The following is a 19,744-nucleotide window of genomic DNA, read 5'->3' as shown; positions in this document are numbered from 1 at the left end:
GAAAATTACCCCCACTCCTTCTATTTTTTTCTGACTTCTGCGGCGTAAATCCCAGCGCGGCGTATTTGCCGGAGTTACCCTATATTATAGAAAAAATCCTGGAGATATAATTAAATTAAGTTTTTGTTTTCAAACTACACGAGAAACTAGTGACTCAAAATAAATATTCAAGGTTTCTTTTTCCAAATTATTCAAAATATTTTTATAAAAAATAATTGCCTATACAGAGCTTTAAACTTCGAGCTCATACATCTACATAATATTCATCGGTGATCAATAAAAACAATTTTCTTGCTTTATAAACATTTTTGGATTGTTTCTTGATGTTAATTTCAAATTATATTATATGTATGTATGTGTATATATATATATATACAACATTTTTATATTAATATTTAAAAAATGTTAGCAAGCTTTTGCCAGCAACGATATACTGCATCAATAACACATCAATTAATAATGCATTATTTATGATTATGTTATTCATGTGTAACTAACTAAAGTTAGTTTGCACTGCGTCCAAACAGTGTTTGTCACAAAACAATTTATAATGAAAATAATTAATATTCCTTCATCAAATGTTAAGCACGCAAACCAACAATACATGCTTCAAGTTGAAATAAATATAAATTGCGTAAATACTAATTTAACATTCCAATATGGAATCGTAGCGCAAAAATAAGCGCTAACTTTATTAATTATATAAAATGTCGTAATTTTTTCTGATAAAGTTCGCTATGATAACGGCGAAAATTTAATCAAATAACACAGTACAGGAGATACGGGTTGATGAAAAGCGATATACAATTATAATCACTTGCCACGACAAACGCGCCTAGCTCGTTAACCTGATCATTTCGACGTAGCCGGGAGTTAACGAGAATCGTTTGTCCGACGATGACGGTACGTACAAGTAAAGCTCCGGCGTTTTCCGACGACTCCACTGAGGATAAACTCATCGGTGAACACGTCGAGAATATTGAGATGCGTGCAAAAGGTTTTCACGTTTCCACGCACCGCCGGCATCGTGGAGTAACTTGACGCCGATTAGCGTTGCGCCCTATTCGCGTCGCGACGCCTGGCGTTGAACGCGTCAGTAGACGGCGAGCCGTGTTACACGACGGACGTCGGGCGCAACGTCGAGTTCTACTACTTTTCACGACCTAAGCGATTCCGAACGGTACTCGCTCCGCTGCTTAATAACTTTTGAGTGAAACGGAGAACGACATCACGCGGAAATATCGTTGTGTGTTAGGATTGTTTTTTTCCACGACGAGAGAAAAACGAAGAAAATTTATCGCGTAAAGTTCAAAGACTAGGAAAAATTAGGGTGAGATTTATTTAGGTGAGAGCCTCTAATGTCAAGGTAGAGATATAGGAGAAGAAAGATCTTATCATGAATCGTCGTCTTCTTTCCGTCCCAAATAAATATAGAGATCAGCACGTCTATAGTGGAGTTCTAACCTTGTTAGAGCTATATCAATATCCTTATTCAAACAACGTAGAAATGTGCTGAATATCCTGACAGTATACATTAAAGAGGATTGTCTGACAATGAGAATAACAAACTGTTAATATAAGATTCAAGCGTGGGTACACATGTGACGCACTTGAATTTTTAAAGAACGCTTTGAGAAAAATTTACCGGATCGCGATATCATACTATTAGTAAAGGAACAAATGAAAAAAGCTTTTCTATTATTTTCTTCTTTCCTGAATCGATACGATCGTAAACGGTCTTTTGGCATTTATGGCCCGTCTTTAACACATTCCGGTGATTCGCTGAGTTGTCGGTCGTATTGCGACATGATACCTCGATGCTAACGTCGTAGACAGTATTCGTGAGTAAAACGACTCGCGCGCAATACTGCGTCCTATTAGCTCGGAGTCGAATGAATAATCGGCATTGATTCGCTCGCTATATTACGGCGTATATTTTATCATTAATTCGCCATTTTTACCCGACTGCATTCCCGGTATATGGACGAGAATAGGTTTTATTCAAATGGAATGACCATTAAGTATTCGCATATGCGAAAATGGGACAACGCGACGCTTTCCACGCGGTCGGTGATTGTTATAATTAATTTTTAATTTTTAATAAGTTGCATAAATAGCCCGTCGTTTTGCGCGAATAAAATATCAAGTGATTTAACATTGACGTTAAATTCATTTAACATGATAAAACCTTCTAAAAGCGACCTGTAATTATAGAATGATACAGAACAACAAAGCATTATTCAAGTTGAGAGCTTGTACATATCGTGATCAGCATTAAACAATGTGCTAATGATATTTTTTATCCACTCACAACTCTGTAAATTTTACATTTTAATAACCATTTCCGATTTATTAAAAAAAAAACAGCAGTAAGATTTTTGTGATTTTTGTGAAGACATGTGCGTAAAGTTGTTCGTTTCCTAATTATGATGTAAACAGAATGCTATCCTTATTTTTTTCAATTTTTTATTAAGGATGATATTTATATTATTAATTATAATTAGGAAACAAATAAATAGGACTTTAATATATACGTTCATATATCAGAAAAACATTACTGCTGTTTTTTTTTTCATTTAATTTCTTACGTAAATATGTGAGTTACAATCTACTTAAATCTGTGAATCTCAAAGAATTTATGATCCATATACTCTCACAAATTTGATTTATCGCGCGCGCGATTCTTTTTTTTAGAATAATATAGACACTCACACTATTCAATTAATACAAAGATAGATTTAGTGGATCTAAATTAAAAATAGCCGAACTTATCTGACCTATTTGTGATATTTTAAAAAGGGGATATTTTGGGAAAATATTTGCTTCAATGTTGCAGTTAGAAAGGAATAACCAGTCGATCAGCAATAATGAATGCATAATGATTGCGTAATTTATATCGTCGTTGGAGCAAGTGCACTTTGATCCTTGACTGGACGATGAATACGCTTTGCGTCTCGTTTGTGCAATTCAATGCTGTTATATTTACCAAATCGCGGTCAAGCTAGTTTCAGGTTTTGTTTGTTCTCGTTGTTTCTCGATGAATTCTCAAGATGGAGTTTACATAATTCCAGCCTAATCTAACTTATTCCACGAACTTCCTCAATTTCGTGTGCCATGACAAAAAACGCTCGCAAATCCAAATGTCGTCGCCTTTTCGAGGCAAAATGATTGGTTGAATTTCTTTCAACTTTACCGTGAGCAATTTAAAAAAATCGTGTAGTGACGTTGAATTTTCGGAATGCGATAATTATAGAAAGTACGGTATTTTGCATCATTAATAATGTTTACTATTCCGATCAATGACGTTCAATTCTTGGTGCTTACTACTATAAATTCACCGCTCGACAATTTCTATAATTACGCAATAACGCAGAGATCGTAAAATCGATCCCAGACGAATAACGCGGCCTGTTGCATCATGTATAGTTTACATTGCAGAATATCATAATCTGACTAGGTCATGTAGATGTAAACAAAGCTTTAAAGTACTCTGTAATAAAGTGCTTACTATTTTTAGATATACAGAAGATTGGAAAATGCACTCTCGCGTGAAGTTTAGTTCTAAAGAATTCACAAAATTTTGAGTGCAACATGCAGTATGAAGATGCATAATATATAGGAAAAAGGTAAGAAGCTTGGAATAAACAAAACTTCATCGCACTTCTTTGAAACATTCCATAAAATCCTCGAAAACTGTTACATTTCGTATTACAAATATTTTATTGAAGTTTAAATGAAATTTTCTTTAATTGAATTTTAAATAAGTTTTATACATAAGTAAATAAGTACAAAAGTCTCTTCCAAGTCTCTTAGAGCGAAGATAGTACAAGTATTAGTATAAATTCTCATAACCTCTATAAAGCTCGATCTATAATACATAGCATGCAGAACGCAGGTAGCAGGTTGCAACTTGCAGTGTGTTTGCAAAATTATACTATATACTAATTGCACTAATTAAAATAATGTTTGAGTACACATATTCATTAAAAATTTTCCTGTTTATATAGTTTAGTTTTATTGAAATACAGCTTTATTTAAATTTTTTGTTTGGTAACTTACGTAAAATTCGAAAAAAATATAAAAATAGACGTAAAATTCGAATAAAATATAAAAATAGACGTAATTGACTCGAGAAACAATTATGAGACAATAATAGCTTCGTGTTTGAAAGAGGATCCGTTATTTTAAAGTCGATAGTCCACGCAAAGGATAATGCAATCGAATGAAGCAGATTACATGAGCGGAATTACATGCTGTATATGTGCACATACGTGTGCACCGACGAACCAGCAAATAGACTTGTGCCCTTTGTCTGATCTACCGAAGTCCGATTTATTGTTCTTTTCTACGTCGTGAAGACCAAATGTCAGCCATGAAAACGTCTTTTGTGATATGCCCCCCGTACAAGGAAATGGCCAACCTTCACTGCAAAACTTTCGTATCTTGCTTCTTTCTCTTAAAGTTATTTTAAGAAAGAAAAGGATTACCAAACAACAAGAAAACTTCGGTAAATATTCCTTGTATTTCCATTTGTAGAAACTGCTAAAAGGAAAATTATTCTTTTGTTAAACGCGAAAATTAATCTTTTGTTAAACGGCGCTTATCAAGACAGGTAAATAAAACGATAATTAACCGAGATCGATAGGATAGGATAACCTTCACGATGTTAGGATTAGATATTTAACATCTTGATTGCAACGTGACATTGTCTGTGTCACCAGTACTTTGCCATCAAAGCCGGTGTCCTACTTCTTTACTGACTTCACTTTATTATTTTCATCAACGCATTACGTGCATTACCATCTATAGTAGTTTAGACAATATAAATAGTAATATGGATATGAGTTTGTATGTCGCGCAAGTTATTTCGCTACAGTAGTTTATATGCGGAAAACATCATAATTACTATTATGTATCTATATTACGAGAAAATATTGATCAAATTTCTGTTACACATTGCGTCCCGTTTCATCATATGGTTCTATTCTTACATAAAATAATACGAACGCTGTGCTAATGTCACCTTTCAAATCAAACTGACCTTGTTACATAAATAATAAGGCTGATGAGTAATCACTATTTTTATAATTCATAATTATTCTGTAAACCATCATATAAAATCGTATTTACCTGAAGTGTAAACGCATACACAGTTCTTAGAATTTTTTCTTTTTTATACTTAACATGCTCAAATTCAAGTAAATATATAACAGCGCATTATTTTTACTGCGCAGTAAAAAAATACTCATATAAATATCACGTTATGAAAATTTATGCAATCATAATTAAAAAGTTAACGAGGTAGTGTTAAATTCTTAATACATTGTTGAACGACAAATTTCACGCTAGAAGTTTCACGATGATTTTACAATCTACATTGCATAATGTATAACTATGATAATAAATGTTGCAAAATATTGAAATCGGCATGTATCGAATATTTGCGGCAAGATTAAAGTTACCTCATTTTACGCGCGGAAAAACACAATTTCTGCGCAAATTCGATTTATAATCGGTACAGAAATACGTTTGTGTGATTTAATCTTTTAAGCTTGATCAACGTGACGAATTCCACAATGCACTTGGCGCAACCTCAGCTCGTTCTCTTCCTTTATTGCGATCGTAAATCATCGTTCATGGCAACCTTCTCGTAATATGCTTGTGACATTGGTAAACTTGAAGAAATATTTTTTGGGATCATATATCGCATCAATCGACGAATTATCTAGGTCATTGTATATTGTCACAATACATATTCATAATGTTACCTTGCAAAGTGATATTTCATTACACAGTTAATATCATATTGAGCACTTATGAATTAAAGCAAATACATCTTTGCTCTCTCACAAGAAATAAGTTTAGAAACCTCCATCTTATAATTTTCGTAAGTCCCATTTCTCCAAATAATCCAAATTTCGTTAAAATTTATTTTTCTTAACAATCTAAATAATCTCCATTCGTAAATCCACATATCTATTACACAATTAATCGATCGAATCAATCAAATTAAAGTTAAACAACAATTAAAATTTATTTACAAAGAGCAAAGAAAACTTATATCTATAATGAAAAACTTATATTTCATGATTTTTATAAAGTTCGTTTATTCAAATAAAATTTCGTAACGATATATATTTTTTTTAATTAAATTGGTTTCCATTTGTTTCCAAACTCCATCGATCAAGTTCTAATGACTTTCGATGTCGAAACTAAAAGAAAGTGCTTTGTTTTTCTAAAAAAGTACAATACACGCATGCACAGCACGGTTCTCGAATAAACGCCGTTTATTTTTAAAACTGCTATTTCGAAGTCAATGGTGATCCATATAATGCGTCCAAAGTAGTGCACGATGAAGATGGATTTCGCGGTGGAGTTCAATTGCGTAGTCAGGATGATGTAATGCACGGAATTCCGCGATGAGGGCAAATAAGCAATAAAATTTTCTCTTGATATTTCAAGAGAGCAGATTTCTTTTAATGTCAAAACTCTCTTCTCTCTTTTCTCTCTTTTTTTGCGTCAACCAAATATTTAATTAGCGTCGTCCTTCAGGTAACATAAAATAATACTCTTAAAGTACACTCCTAAAATTTAAGAGAAAATCACAAACAGAATCGCTTCATATAATCTTTCCTATTTTCTAAATTTGATAACCTTTATATGACGATACGATCGGGACCATATTTACTCCAAAAGAAATTGTCATCCCCTTTCCGCGATTTTCTCTTTCTTATCAAGATAACGCTACCGTTTTTTCAACTCATCGTTTTACCAGCTTATGCCTAATTTCTTCACTTTCAGATAAGTTGCGATAACTTTATCCAGGAAATATCTCCATTGTAATCTGGGAGATATCTCCTGGATAAAATTATCTAGAGGTGAAGAAATTGGGCATTAATCGTAAACAATGACATAAATATTATAATCAATTGTCTTATAGAAGTTACTGTTCGTCGCACAAAGCATCAATCAATATTGGTTGCGTTTAGCAGAAAAAGCAGCTTTACTGTTATAAAATTCTTTAAAACACGATTAATTTATATTTTTTTAGATCCACTGAGGAACTAAAGGCAAGACCAATCAAATTAAAGAATTTTACAACAAAGCTGTTTTTTCTGCTGAACGTAACCATGAGTGGCAGCTACGTCTTTTCATAATCACATAAAAATATTTTCGCGCAATTCCTATTGCGCGTTAGTATGTGCGGACGACAATGGAAAAGTTATTTAAACGAGTTTGAAACTCCTCGAACGTCGGCGCAGCCGTAATGTTGTTCTCGGCAATACGAGATTTACGTTTACCTATCCGCATGCTCATCGAAACTCGACAACTGTTACTAATGAATAAACTGGTAATTAAAGTCGGTTCACATTCCCCGCAAAGTGGGTAGCACAAAATTAAAGAGTTCGAATACCGCCCTAACAAGCTTTACCGCAAACATCCTTCGAGATCCTTTTTATTTATGCGATTTCGAACGAACGGGTTATTACTGCCTCAGTCGATTACTTTTCCGATATCGTCAGGTCATTTTAACTTCTTCAAATATAGTATAGCAAACTTTCTACCATCTCTCTTATATATCGCCCTATTTCAAAGAGCACGGTGACATATGTGATAAAAACACGACGTCGAATCATTCATCATTTGAATAAATTGTTATTTCTTTTTAACATTGTTTATATAACATACATACATGTTTATATACATGTTTCATTGTCTATTATCGAAATACGCGTTCTAAAGGAAAAATTATGCTATAAAAAACAGTTAGAGAAACTTAATTGACCAAGGCTTTTTGTTGCGCTGCATTGTAAAAACTATAACATTTCATCCTCATCTTATACAGAATACTGCGATATTACGATTTTAATTAAGTAAACTTTATGTTTAATATAATCTCTGATAACTTTCATGAACTCCGACCAACGTTGAACGTGCGGTGTATCTTTAAAAAAATCGCGTCTTTCACACATACTTTTTCTTTATTTTTTGTGAATTTATAATTAAATGTTACACATATATAGAAGTTCCTTATATATATAAAACACACACATATTGTATATAAAACGATGAACACAATCTGTCAAAATAATCTGATTATCTCGAAGCTGTACTCGGGTATTAAGTACGAAGTACCGTGAGATCCGGATCAGAAGGACTTTCTGACATAAAGGAATACGTATGAAAGCACAATTTCATGAAATCTGCAACTGAAATGCATATCGTAGCATAGTATCGTACCATAGTATCGTATCTAGTGCCAAATTACATCCACATGATTTTCACAAACTTCGGCATTACTACGCAAATTTTCTTTCAGATTTCTTGCTGATATCAATATAAATCATAAAGAAAAAGAGAATTTATCGCAGATTGCAATGTTCAAAAAAAAAAAAAGGAAAACGCGTTTATTATTGAAAAAAATAAGTAATATAAAAGTAAAAATTATTTCTACAGCGTTTCATGTCGAAATATCGAATTCATCAAAATGGATAAGCAAAGTAAATGGAGAAATAAATTACACGATAAAAAATATATTTCTCATTACTTATATTTTTCCGTTATTTATACGACTTGCTACAATTTGTATTATTCATTTTATGCTGTATAATTTTTATATATTACTTTTGTAAATTAGACTGGGTTAAAATTAATTCTGCTCTCGAAACAGTCTGAATAATCTCATTTTGAACGTTGGCACCAGTTTTCTATACATTTTCCACGAATACTATATTTAGCTTCAAAGCGATTCAAATAACACACATTTATATATTTTTTCATGAGATCTCTTGCGCAAGTTATCTTTTTAATATTATATGTTTTCCAAGTAGTTTTTAAGTTGCATTTTATATATGTAAAATATTCATTTAAAATACTTGTTAAAATACTTCTGTAAAAATTCATTTAAAATACTTCTTATCTAAATATTATTTTATTTTCTCTCTTCGACTACTATTATTTCATTATAAATAAAAGTGTCTTGATATTTTACTCAAATAAAACAATCTTTATTTAAATAAAAATATTTTTATATATATGTTGTACGTAAAATTTGTATACATGATGTTAACATTATAAGGATACGTGTCTCTCTCTCTCTCTCTCTCTCTCTCTCTCTCATCATTCAAATTAAAATTCAATAGTGATGCATGCGTAGTCATTACTGCGTTTCTGATTTTTCATAACTAATTAAATTCATGACATATTGCTATCGTTATCTTACGTTATTATCGATCCTATTGATCACAGCATGTATCTTCAATTGCTATCATATACACAGATTACGTTGATAAGTCACTAGGGATAGTCAGATAAATTTAGAAGCGTTATCTAAGTAACTCTACATGCAGTTCAATTCATTGAAAACTCTTAACTGTATTGTTCATAGTTATATTATCATCAGTTAGACATCTTCGAATACTGACGCTGAATACTAATGGATTTTCTCGACCCGAACACGAAATTTAATGTCAGTCGAAGTCAGATATCGCGTAAAGATCTTTAATTAATAGAGTCGAATAGCGGCATAATTCATCGGAGATGCTTTCAACACGTTATTATATTTACCCTTATTAATTAAATATCTTATCGTTTATGGAAATAATTATATATTGGATAACTATTTTAAAATGATCAAAATGGATATCATTTAATTTGTATACATATAATAAGCAAGATAATTCTGAAAATTTTCTGATTTATAATTAAAATTTAATTCCAATAATTATGATTTAAACAGAAATTAAAATGAGAATAAAAAACATATATGGAAAAGGAAAAAAAATTAAAAATAAAATATTGAAATGGATAAAAATTTTGACTCTTTCTTTATAGACTGATAATGCTAATCTTAGACTGTTGTACATTCGCATACAATTAAGCACGAAATCAATTTCTTATTATTCATCTTTCCGTTGAAAATGATTCGAAAGTAAATTAAAACGCATAGACGGCTTTTAAATATTGTATGTTTTGCTAATGATAATCAACTATTAAATTAATATATTTCACGAGATTTGCGCACTAATTACCGTACTGATTCCTCTAATATCCTGTTTTACTTTTTCTCTTATTTAATATTAAGAGTCCTTGTTCGATTTATTTATGAAATTTAAAAAATTATACCTAATGTGAATATATTACGGTAGAACAATCTCATCTAAAAGATACCACTTAGCTGTGGATATAAATAATTAAACTTCTTCCATAAGCATTTAATTTCTATACGAAGAGAATTATTGGGCGCAAAGAATTGCGGAGGAATCTTATTATCCACTATTCGAACAAGAAAAGGAAGTTCTTATTAACCGTCACTAAAAGTCGAGAAATTTCTTCGCTTAACTTTCTTAATCCAAGTTTTGAGTACGATCGGCTCATTTTATAGAGTTTTTGTGACATACGTTCTAACCATTAGCTTTTTTAATGTTTTATTAAACGTCAGAATTAATTAATTTTGAAAATAGACATTAATAAAAATGTTATGTAAATGAAGATTCAAATATAGTTTCTTACATAAAATATCATTGTTATAAAAAAAGTGATATAAAAAATATCATAGTCAACTTTCAAAATTATAAAACAGTGATAATTTGTCAAATAAATTTATAATTTATTTTCTATTAATTTCTTCACTCTTTCTATTATTTTAGATTCTATATAAATGTCTAAGTAAAAATATATCAAATATTTGCTGAATCATAGTTTTTTTTTTACTAAAAATAAGAAAGTAATAAAGAAATTTTTGCAATGAGAAAAAGCGTCGCCATATATGTTTAAAATCAAATTAATTAGATTTTATTAGCAAATAAATTGATTAACGAAAATATATTTCTGGAGATTTTGATTTGTTCCTTTTACTTTTTTGAAATATGTATTTACTTGTTATCTTTACACAGTATTTCATGAATTCACACAATATCTGGATAAAAGAGAAAGCAACATAAAGTTTTAAAAAGAATATTTTTTTCACTCACTACCAGTCCAATCCAATACTCTCTCTTTTATCAAATTTACGTAGCAGAACTTTAATAGAACACGTGTATAACGATCAGTTAGGTATACTAACAGAACCTTGACACGAGCCCTTTCATCGATTCGAGTGTTCAGGATATTCCTATTTCCTGCCACGCGAAGATCACCGAAATCAGATCTAATTCTATGAAGGAAATTCAAAACGAACGGAATGATCCAGCGCGAAACTATGCTCCGTGAAAACAGCAAAAAGCAATTCTGATAAAAATGTGGTATTACGTCGTTTGAGCAAAACACAAATAAAAAGCTTCAGTCAAAGCCGTAGCGCGTGTAAGTGGTGTATGTGAACGAAATCAAGAGAGTGTGTGCGTGATCGTGTATTGCTTATTGGGCCTCTGCTGTGGCCGTACTAAAACGAGAAAGGACGAAGAGATGGCGGAAAACGGCAGTCATGTCACACCAAGTGAAGCCATCGTGGTTCAATCCGACGACGAGGAGCAACGAAAAGAGCTGTATCCTAACACGGTAAGTATTATAATTAATTCCGCCGGAGAATGCGAATGAAATAACGAGGAAATTGCAAATTACAACTGTCCTCACTTGGAAATGTGACGTCAATATCGTCAATATTTCGTTAAAGAAGAAAGCAAAAATACGAAATAAAATAGAAACCTAAAATGTCAAAATGAGAAATATACGTGAAAGTCAAATTTAAAATATTTTTCGCAATAAATTATTTGTAGATTTAAGATTCTTATTAACATATTAATATTATAATTAATATTCTAATAAAAATGTTTATTAGCATAAAAATTATTAAACTGTTTGTCAATTTAATAAATGATATTATTACTCTGGTACTGCTTATGACTGTTTCAAGATCGAAAAAGATTTCGAAAAAGAATCAGATATATAAATAAATTCATACAGAAATATTTAAATCCACTTTGAACGCGAATATAAAATTTCTCTTATCTATTTAGATTTATTCTTATCGGTCCAAATTTGTATCATAATTATTTATTAAATTTAATATTTTAATAATTTAATAATTGACAGAATGTAGCTCATAAATTAAAAAAAAATTTAATATTTATTTTTAATAAAAGAGACATAATTATTGTACTATTTTGTATTTCTGCTTCTTCTTCTGTTAATCTTTTATCATTTCCATTGCTAAAATTTGGAAGTAATATAAATTCTTAACGCTTTAAAATTCTTTAAAAATCGCCAAAAAAAGTAAGAGGAATCCGGGAGACTTGATCATATGGGAGAGTTGAACTATTTCAAATATCTCATTTCAAGCAGTTGTCAAACCGCGACGTATGGATCGTGCCATTTTGATTTCACGTTTCTCGAAACATGACAAATAGTTGCCGGCTTGATAACCGTGCACTTTGCACGAAATTTAAATGAGAAATTTGAAATAGTTTAATATGGTCTCTCATAGTCAAGTCACTCGGACTTCCCCTATATAATGGAAAAGTTTTTAGTACAGTTACTAAGTTTGTAATTTTTCATTAAAAAATACAACTTTATTCTAAAGTGTTTTCTATTTATATACATACATAAAATATATATATGTAACTAGAATATCTAAATAAAACTTATTACATTGTAATTGTTAACTTGACATGAATCTAAAATTAGAAGTCAGCATGAATTCAGTTAATTTTCTTAACGTGCTGTACTCGTGTCAGGAAATTAAATGAGAAGTAATTCTACAGGTTCCCTCGGATTTTCTTGTACAGGTGGAACGTAGGAACATTACGGTGGACAACTGCGATTCGAAAAACGATAGGACGGATGAGAAAGAAGACGAGAACAATCATCGGGTAGAGACAAAATCGAATCGAGCACAAGAATTACAAATACAGATGCAACCGCAAATACAGCAGACTGACACACGAGGTGACAGGTGAGCACGCGATCCTTCAATAAATCGAACCGGAAATGTCTTGTTTCTTGAAAATTTTAACAATACTATTGACAATCAGATATTACATCTTCAAAGCGAGCATATTTATCTCGAGGGTAAAAGTTCCGATTAGGGGACTCCCTCCAATGACCTTGACCTTGACATATATTGTCAAGGTCATGACCCTGAGTAACCTTCAACAGGTTTTAGCCGTCGCTCGTCCTTCGTTAAAAAGTTATTAACAAAAAAAGTTTTACTATATATCGCAAAAATTCTGTACTTTAAAATAAATACACACACATATGCATACACACACACACGGGAGGGACTCTATCGACGGGGTGAGTACGGGAGGGGGTGGGCCGTAGGCCCTTCCTGGTGGTACCTTCCTCCCCCCTGCAAAGGGGCGCGCGAATCTCACCCTCGACTCTCACCCCCCCCCTCCCCCCTGCAAATGGGCACAATTGAGAGGGGGTCCCCTAATCGGAACTTTTACCATCTCGAATAATTTTTATTTCCCGAAATATTAAAACAATAATAAGTTTCCAAGATTCAATAATTATGATAATTTAACGGTGATCTATTTAATAACAACTAGCATTATATGTACATATATTTGGAGATGCGACATAATAGATTGATTACAACGTCATGACAAATAGTAGACTGAAGAAAGCTTTTAAGAAAAGTCGCGCTATCGTGAACTTTTTCCACAGCGATATTTTTCCTTGACGGGAACTTTGGGAAGTTACAAACAGTCAATCTTCTCAAGATACGTGTCATATGATCGTACAAAAATAGGACTGACACAATTCGGTATGTCAATATGACTAATTGATAGATAGGATTAAGTTACGCACAAATTCAGGGCACGTTAAGTCTATAATACACAACTCATATTCAATGTAACAAAGACATCAATTATTCTAATTGCATTAGGTAATTAATTTCATATTAATTAATTTTGTTAAATATTTATTGTTTAATACTATAAATAAATATCAATAATAAACATGATTACAACAACACAAAAATATAATTAACTTTTATTTAAATTGCATAATAAAATTATAAAATATTAGTAAATTATATTACTAAGCCGCTGAGAGAGAGAGAGAGAGAGAAAGTGAAATTAACATTTGTATTTTAAAAAGAAACAAATACCGTTTAATATTTCTAAAATAACTGACATTCAATCTACTGAATTAAAGTATAAAACTACTTCAAATTAAATTGAATTTCACGTAAAGCAATGTCAAGCATCGTAAAGACCATGTTTCATTGCTAGATTCTACAAACGATTTTATACGATCTTATATCTAATAATTATGCTGGGAAATTTGAGAGGTTCGGAGATGGTATCAGAGCATTAGGTCCACACGCGCCACGGCCTCAAAATCCTTAATACATTCACGTACCTATGCACTTACATGTTATCGGATTAATTAATTCTGATCGCTCAATGATCTTAGTCGCGAAATTTGCAACTATCGAAGTTACACGATTCGATGACTAAAATAGACTAATAGACCCTTGTGTATGGTAATACTATACCTCTATCACAAGAATACAATAGCAAATCATATAAAGTCCTCTTTAATTAATATTTGAAACATTATATATAAAACAAATCAAGAAATCAATCAATAGATAAATTATTAATTAAATTTCTTTTCTGATTTTTTATATTCTCTCTTCAGAGCTTTATTAGTTTATAGTTTATAGTTTAGAACTTTAGAGCTTAGAAGCTTTAGAGCTTAAAATTAGAGCTTTATAGTTTATATAATATTTGTTATTTCATCAATAGAATATGCTTCATTATGCATTCCGTTTTCACGTTCACACGCTGTAAGCATCAGTTTATCATTATTGTCTATCAAATATTAAACAAAGACAAAATGATGCTTTTAAGCACCTTATAAAATACGTATAGAGATTATCGAATATTAGATAAGAGTACGAAAAAAAGGACGAAGAAATGAAAAATGAAAAAAATTTCTGATTGAAAATGTACGTACCAGAAAATTTTGATCACACCAATCAAAGTTTTGATTATCGCAACTAGAATTATAATAAATTCAACCAGAAAATTCCGATTTGTCTATTTTTAATTTAAAATTCTAATTAATGCAACTCTTTTTTTATTTCAGTGTAGAACAATGTTTTCATTTAGTCAGTTGCAAGTTGAATGTATTTAATCATAGCAAATGTTGAATATGAACATCCAGATTATACATTCACGTATTCTGCATACGATTATATTCATGCTGAGTCTTAACTCAAAAAGATAATCACTGTTTTTAACTTTCTGAAACTCGATCTCGAGCTAAATAGAAATGAAAATTAAATATTCCATTATATAGTTTGTAATAATTAATTCATAAGAAGTAAATAATTTCGAGAATGTTCAAAATGTTATAGTAAAATCATTATATTTTACAAAATATTCATAAAAACCTTTCTTTCGAAGCAACGTTGGATAAAATATGATATTTAATATGATATTTTATGTCTTTCATGTATTTCTTTCTACTGAAAAATGTTAATTTAAACCAAGCCAAAATAATAAAAATTAAATAAATAACATTTTCTACAAAAAAATAACGAAAATTTCGAAAAATTACAAAATTATTTTTCTTTATATCAACTAAATAGTGGAAAAAATAAAATGTATTATTGCAACTGTACAATTTCACAAAGAAATGATAAATAAAAGAATTATTATGCAGATTAAGAATCCGTAGCATGTAAATAGAATTCATAAATATCAATAAAATCATCTATAGAAGCATTTCTCCAACAGAATTACTTTTCCAACAGAGTGATTTAAATTGATGTTCAACTTGCAGCCTTTAGCGAGTTTATTAATGTGTTTTCGTCAAAATACAGAATAAACTGTTAGTTAATTATAACAAGCTAATTAATTCATACGCGGCTATGAAGCTTCGCGACGACCGAGTATAAATTGAAATTTAAGCATTGTACTAAAACAACACGCGATTTTGCGCATTTCTGTTGTCGGCCATCCAGGTTAAATTGAAAAAGTCGACGATATCTACACTATGGTATCGGCGTAATAAATACGGGGACTAGTGAAATATGCATCTAAATTGGAAGTGTCGAAACGATTTACGGATTTGCAAAAATCCCAGATTCGAAGAGATGGATATCGCTTACGTAATCGATAAAATAGAATTCAGCTTGGTATGTGATAAACGCAACGACGTTAACGCCGTAACATCACGTTAAACGAGATTTCTTTAAATACGATTAATTTATTAATATACCAAATCTCGTGGTATATTAATAAATTTATAATCCGCCATGGGGGGGAGATTATAAAATTAACTATAATCTCGAGATTTTCATTATACGGGATTTTCATATCTTGTAGACGTTAAGAGAAAACATTGATGGGATGTAATTATTGAAAGCGGAAAAGCAATAGTAACGCGAAAGAAAATATAAAATAATTTTCTTCGTTATATCATCGTAATTTTAAACTCGATGTTGAAAATAAATCTATAAATTATACTTCATTAAAAATTTTGTACAATATTTCCATCCGCTTAATATTTATGCATTTATAAATAAAGGTCATACTTTTAATGTTAACAGATACACAGAGATGAATTTATATTCAATTACACTGCTGGCATTGATTATTGCAAAATAATTATCGACAAAATATACAAGTTAGTTGAATAATGTTCTCAATACCGTTACCGCTAATAATACGATATTTGTTTATTATCGCGTCGTTAATTTCAATATATATTATTTAAGCACCGCTAGTTTCATTAGTCTTATGCGTTATAAGCTAAACGCCGCTTGCAATGAAGCAGTGCCAACAAACATCAAAATGTATGCAGATTTATACGGTACGCATAATTCAACCTCGACGGGTACAGTAGTATCACTAATAGAGGAAAAAACACAGAAGCTAAAACAGGAAACTCATTACGGTTAACAAAAATACGCATTCTATTTTTGACTATTTAACAGAACAAAAAGAAACAAAAACTTAACAGGACGTTTCTCTACAACATAAAAATAAAACGCTAATAATTAAAAAAAACCAATTTCAGTAATAAAAATATTAAATTAAATTAATTTAATTAAATATTTTTATTACTGATGCTTTTAACGTAAAAATTTTTAATATATGACATTGCGCCACGAATATCCTGCGTGTGGTGTATGCTCTTGTTATTTATTGTTTATATTTATTAAATCACTTTACTTGAATTAATTTAATTAAACGATTACAACTAGTTCACAACAAAAAATTACTTTAAACCGGACCGAATGTTTCTTATAGATTTTTGAATGCTGAAAATATGTGTATGATGTTGCAAGCCAAAAAATTCCAGCACATCCATCTTTCTTAACATAGCTAAAAAGTAAGATTGAAATTTGAAAAAAGTGCATTTTACAGGGGATAAATAATACATTTATGACTTCTGATCAGAATTTCAAAATAACGTTATCTTTTTTACAAAAAAGTTAAAATGCGCGAAAAAAAACCATTTTTGCACATTTTTAGTCTTAATTATTTTGGAAACCTGACGTGCTAGTGCAATTTAACTTACGTCATCGTTTTTAGCATCCAAAAATCGATAAGAAATATTTTGTTTGATTTAAAGAATTAAAAAAAAAATTTTGAATAAATTTTCGCTGATTTTCCGTGAAAAGTAATGCTTTATTTTTAAAAAGTCGTAAAAAACATGTCACTGAAAGTATTGTCCATCGCTAGCCACTACTTTTTCCCATCTTTCTGGCAGCATTTGAATTCCACGTCGGAAAAACGACATGTCTTTTGAGGCTATCCAAGAGTCGACCCATTTTTTGGCATCATCATAAAAATGAAAGTGCTGCTCAGCCAAGCCATGTACCATCGATCGGAACAGGTAATCGAAAGGGGCAATGTCTGGTGAATACGGTGGGTGGGATAGGACTTCCCATTTAAGCGTTTCCAAGTATAGGTTTCATCGGTTGTGCAACATGTGGCCGTGCGTTGTCATGTTGCAAAATCACTTTGTCGTGTCTCTGCTCGTATAGCGGCCGTTTTTCCTTCAATGCTCGGCTCAAACGCATCAATTGTAGTCGATAGCGAGCTCCCGTAATGGTTTCGTTCGGTTTGAGCAGCTCATAATAAATTACACCCAGCTGATCCCACCAAATGCAGAGCAGAAGCTTCGAACCATGGATATTCGGCTTTGCCGACGATGTTGATGCATGGCCGGGCTTACCCCACGATCTTTTACGTTTAGGGTTATTGTAGTGTATCCACTTTTCATCGCCAGTCACGATACGATGCAAAAACCTTTTCCTTTTCTGCCGTTAAAGCAGTTGTTCACACATGAAAAGACGCCATTCGACGTCTCTTGGCTTCAACTCGTACAGCACCCAATGTCCTTGCTTTTGAATCATTCCTAATAATTTCAAACGTTTCGAAACTGTTGTGTGATCAACTCCTAATGATTCTGCAAGTTCAGTTAGCGTCTGACATGAGTCTTCATGCAGTAATGCCTCAAATTCTTCGTCTTCAAACTTTTTCGGTGCGCCAGAGTGTTCTTTATCTTCAACGTCAAAATAATTATTTTTGAAGCATCTAAACCAATCTCTGCATATTGTTTCCGACAGAGCATGATCGCCGTAAGTCTCAACAAGAATTCTGTGTGCTTCAGCTGCAGATTTTTTTTTAATAAAGTGGTGCAGTAAAATTCCCCGCAAATACTCTTTTGTTGGCACGAAACTCGACATGTTTAACACTATGAAACAAAAAGTTGTTTACACTTCGGCGAAATGACAAACACTAAATTTCAAGCTTGCTTATTGTAGTTCCTTATCGATGTGTTCCCATCTTCACTACACGCACGCAGTTCTGTTAACGCTATCCGTTAGAAAACAGCGAGAACTTATTCAAGATCCTTATTAATAACTATAGTGTTATCTTTCAAATATCACTAAGCGCTAAGCGACAGAACACCATCGAGAGATAGGTATACATTTCTTGCTAATCCTCATTTCTGAATTTCTATAATACAAATTTCTTTTATAACAGTTATAAATATTTAGGATAAAATATTCAGTACTTTCGAATAAGATCAACGATTTAGATCTTTTGCAACATCGTATAATAACCATCAACTAAGTTTATTGTATAACAACAAACTTTTATTTATGAAGCAAAACATCCAGAATGCTTGCGACAATTCGAGCATACATGTATCTTGCCTATCTGAAGAATAGTAGAAACGAGAAACCATGATACAAGTAGTACATGTAAAACTTCGAGTGTTACCAAGAGATCTGACGACAGTAGAAAAAGCAATCGAATGGAAAGTAAGATTTTCAAAAAACATACATGAGTATGTGTACCTATATATACACATACTGTGAGCGTAAAAAGATATATAAGATACAAAGTTGCTCTGTTATGAAAAATATTTAATAAACACGACGTTTGCAAGAGAACTTGCGGAACGTCATATAATGTGTAATTGACATGAATTTCTCACTTCTTATTCTTATACGCACTCTTAGAAATGAGAACTCTTAAAAATGTAACACGTTACGGAACACACGACTTGTTCTCACTTTTTTCTTCATTTGCAGACATATGCAATGAGAGAGAGAGAGAGAGAGAGAGAGAGAGAGAGAGAGAGAGTATATATTATACATATAATATTAAAAAACTATTGTATAAGAATTTATCGGAGTAAGTTCGTAATTACTTTTTACGACGTATATATTTAATTAGCGGTCTAAGAAAAATATCAAATTCATATTTATGCTGGAAACTCGAAATCTGCAAGATCAACACTGTTCGGGAAAGGGAAAACATCGTAA

At 31.5% G+C, this 19,744-nt stretch overlaps 1 protein-coding gene and 1 long non-coding RNA gene across 3 annotated transcripts in view; one reads left to right on the top strand and one right to left on the bottom strand.

Moving 5' to 3' along the window:
• LOC108720782 (uncharacterized) overlaps positions 1-17,762 on the bottom strand; it is a 19,200-nt gene extending 1,438 nt beyond the window's left edge. Inside the window, exons 1-2 of the long non-coding RNA XR_001936542.1 lie at positions 17,624-17,762; positions 2,769-2,772 (exon numbers count right to left, since the gene is read on the bottom strand). This is a non-coding gene — a long non-coding RNA (uncharacterized lncRNA). The remainder of the gene's footprint in view (positions 1-2,768; positions 2,773-17,623) is intronic.
• LOC108720781 (arrestin homolog) overlaps positions 11,014-19,744 on the top strand; it is a 66,669-nt gene continuing 57,938 nt past the window's right edge. The window contains exons 1-2 of one of the 2 annotated variants that reach the window (XM_018444960.1): positions 11,014-11,496; positions 12,723-12,889. In XM_018444960.1, the coding sequence (XP_018300462.1) occupies positions 11,404-11,496; positions 12,723-12,889 (260 nt within the window). In that variant the 5' untranslated portion in view covers positions 11,014-11,403. Of the gene's footprint in view, positions 11,497-12,698; positions 12,890-19,744 lie in introns of both variants that reach the window. The other variant, XM_018444959.1, reaches the window with a different exon arrangement.

Source organism: Mycetomoellerius zeteki, unplaced genomic scaffold (assembly GCF_001594055.1).
Source record: "Mycetomoellerius zeteki isolate Tzet28-1 unplaced genomic scaffold, Tzet1.0 scaffold155, whole genome shotgun sequence".
Lineage (NCBI taxonomy): Eukaryota > Metazoa > Arthropoda > Insecta > Hymenoptera > Formicidae > Mycetomoellerius > Mycetomoellerius zeteki.
Note: the sequence above shows the minus strand (reverse complement) of the source record. Positions and strands in the feature narration are given on the sequence as shown.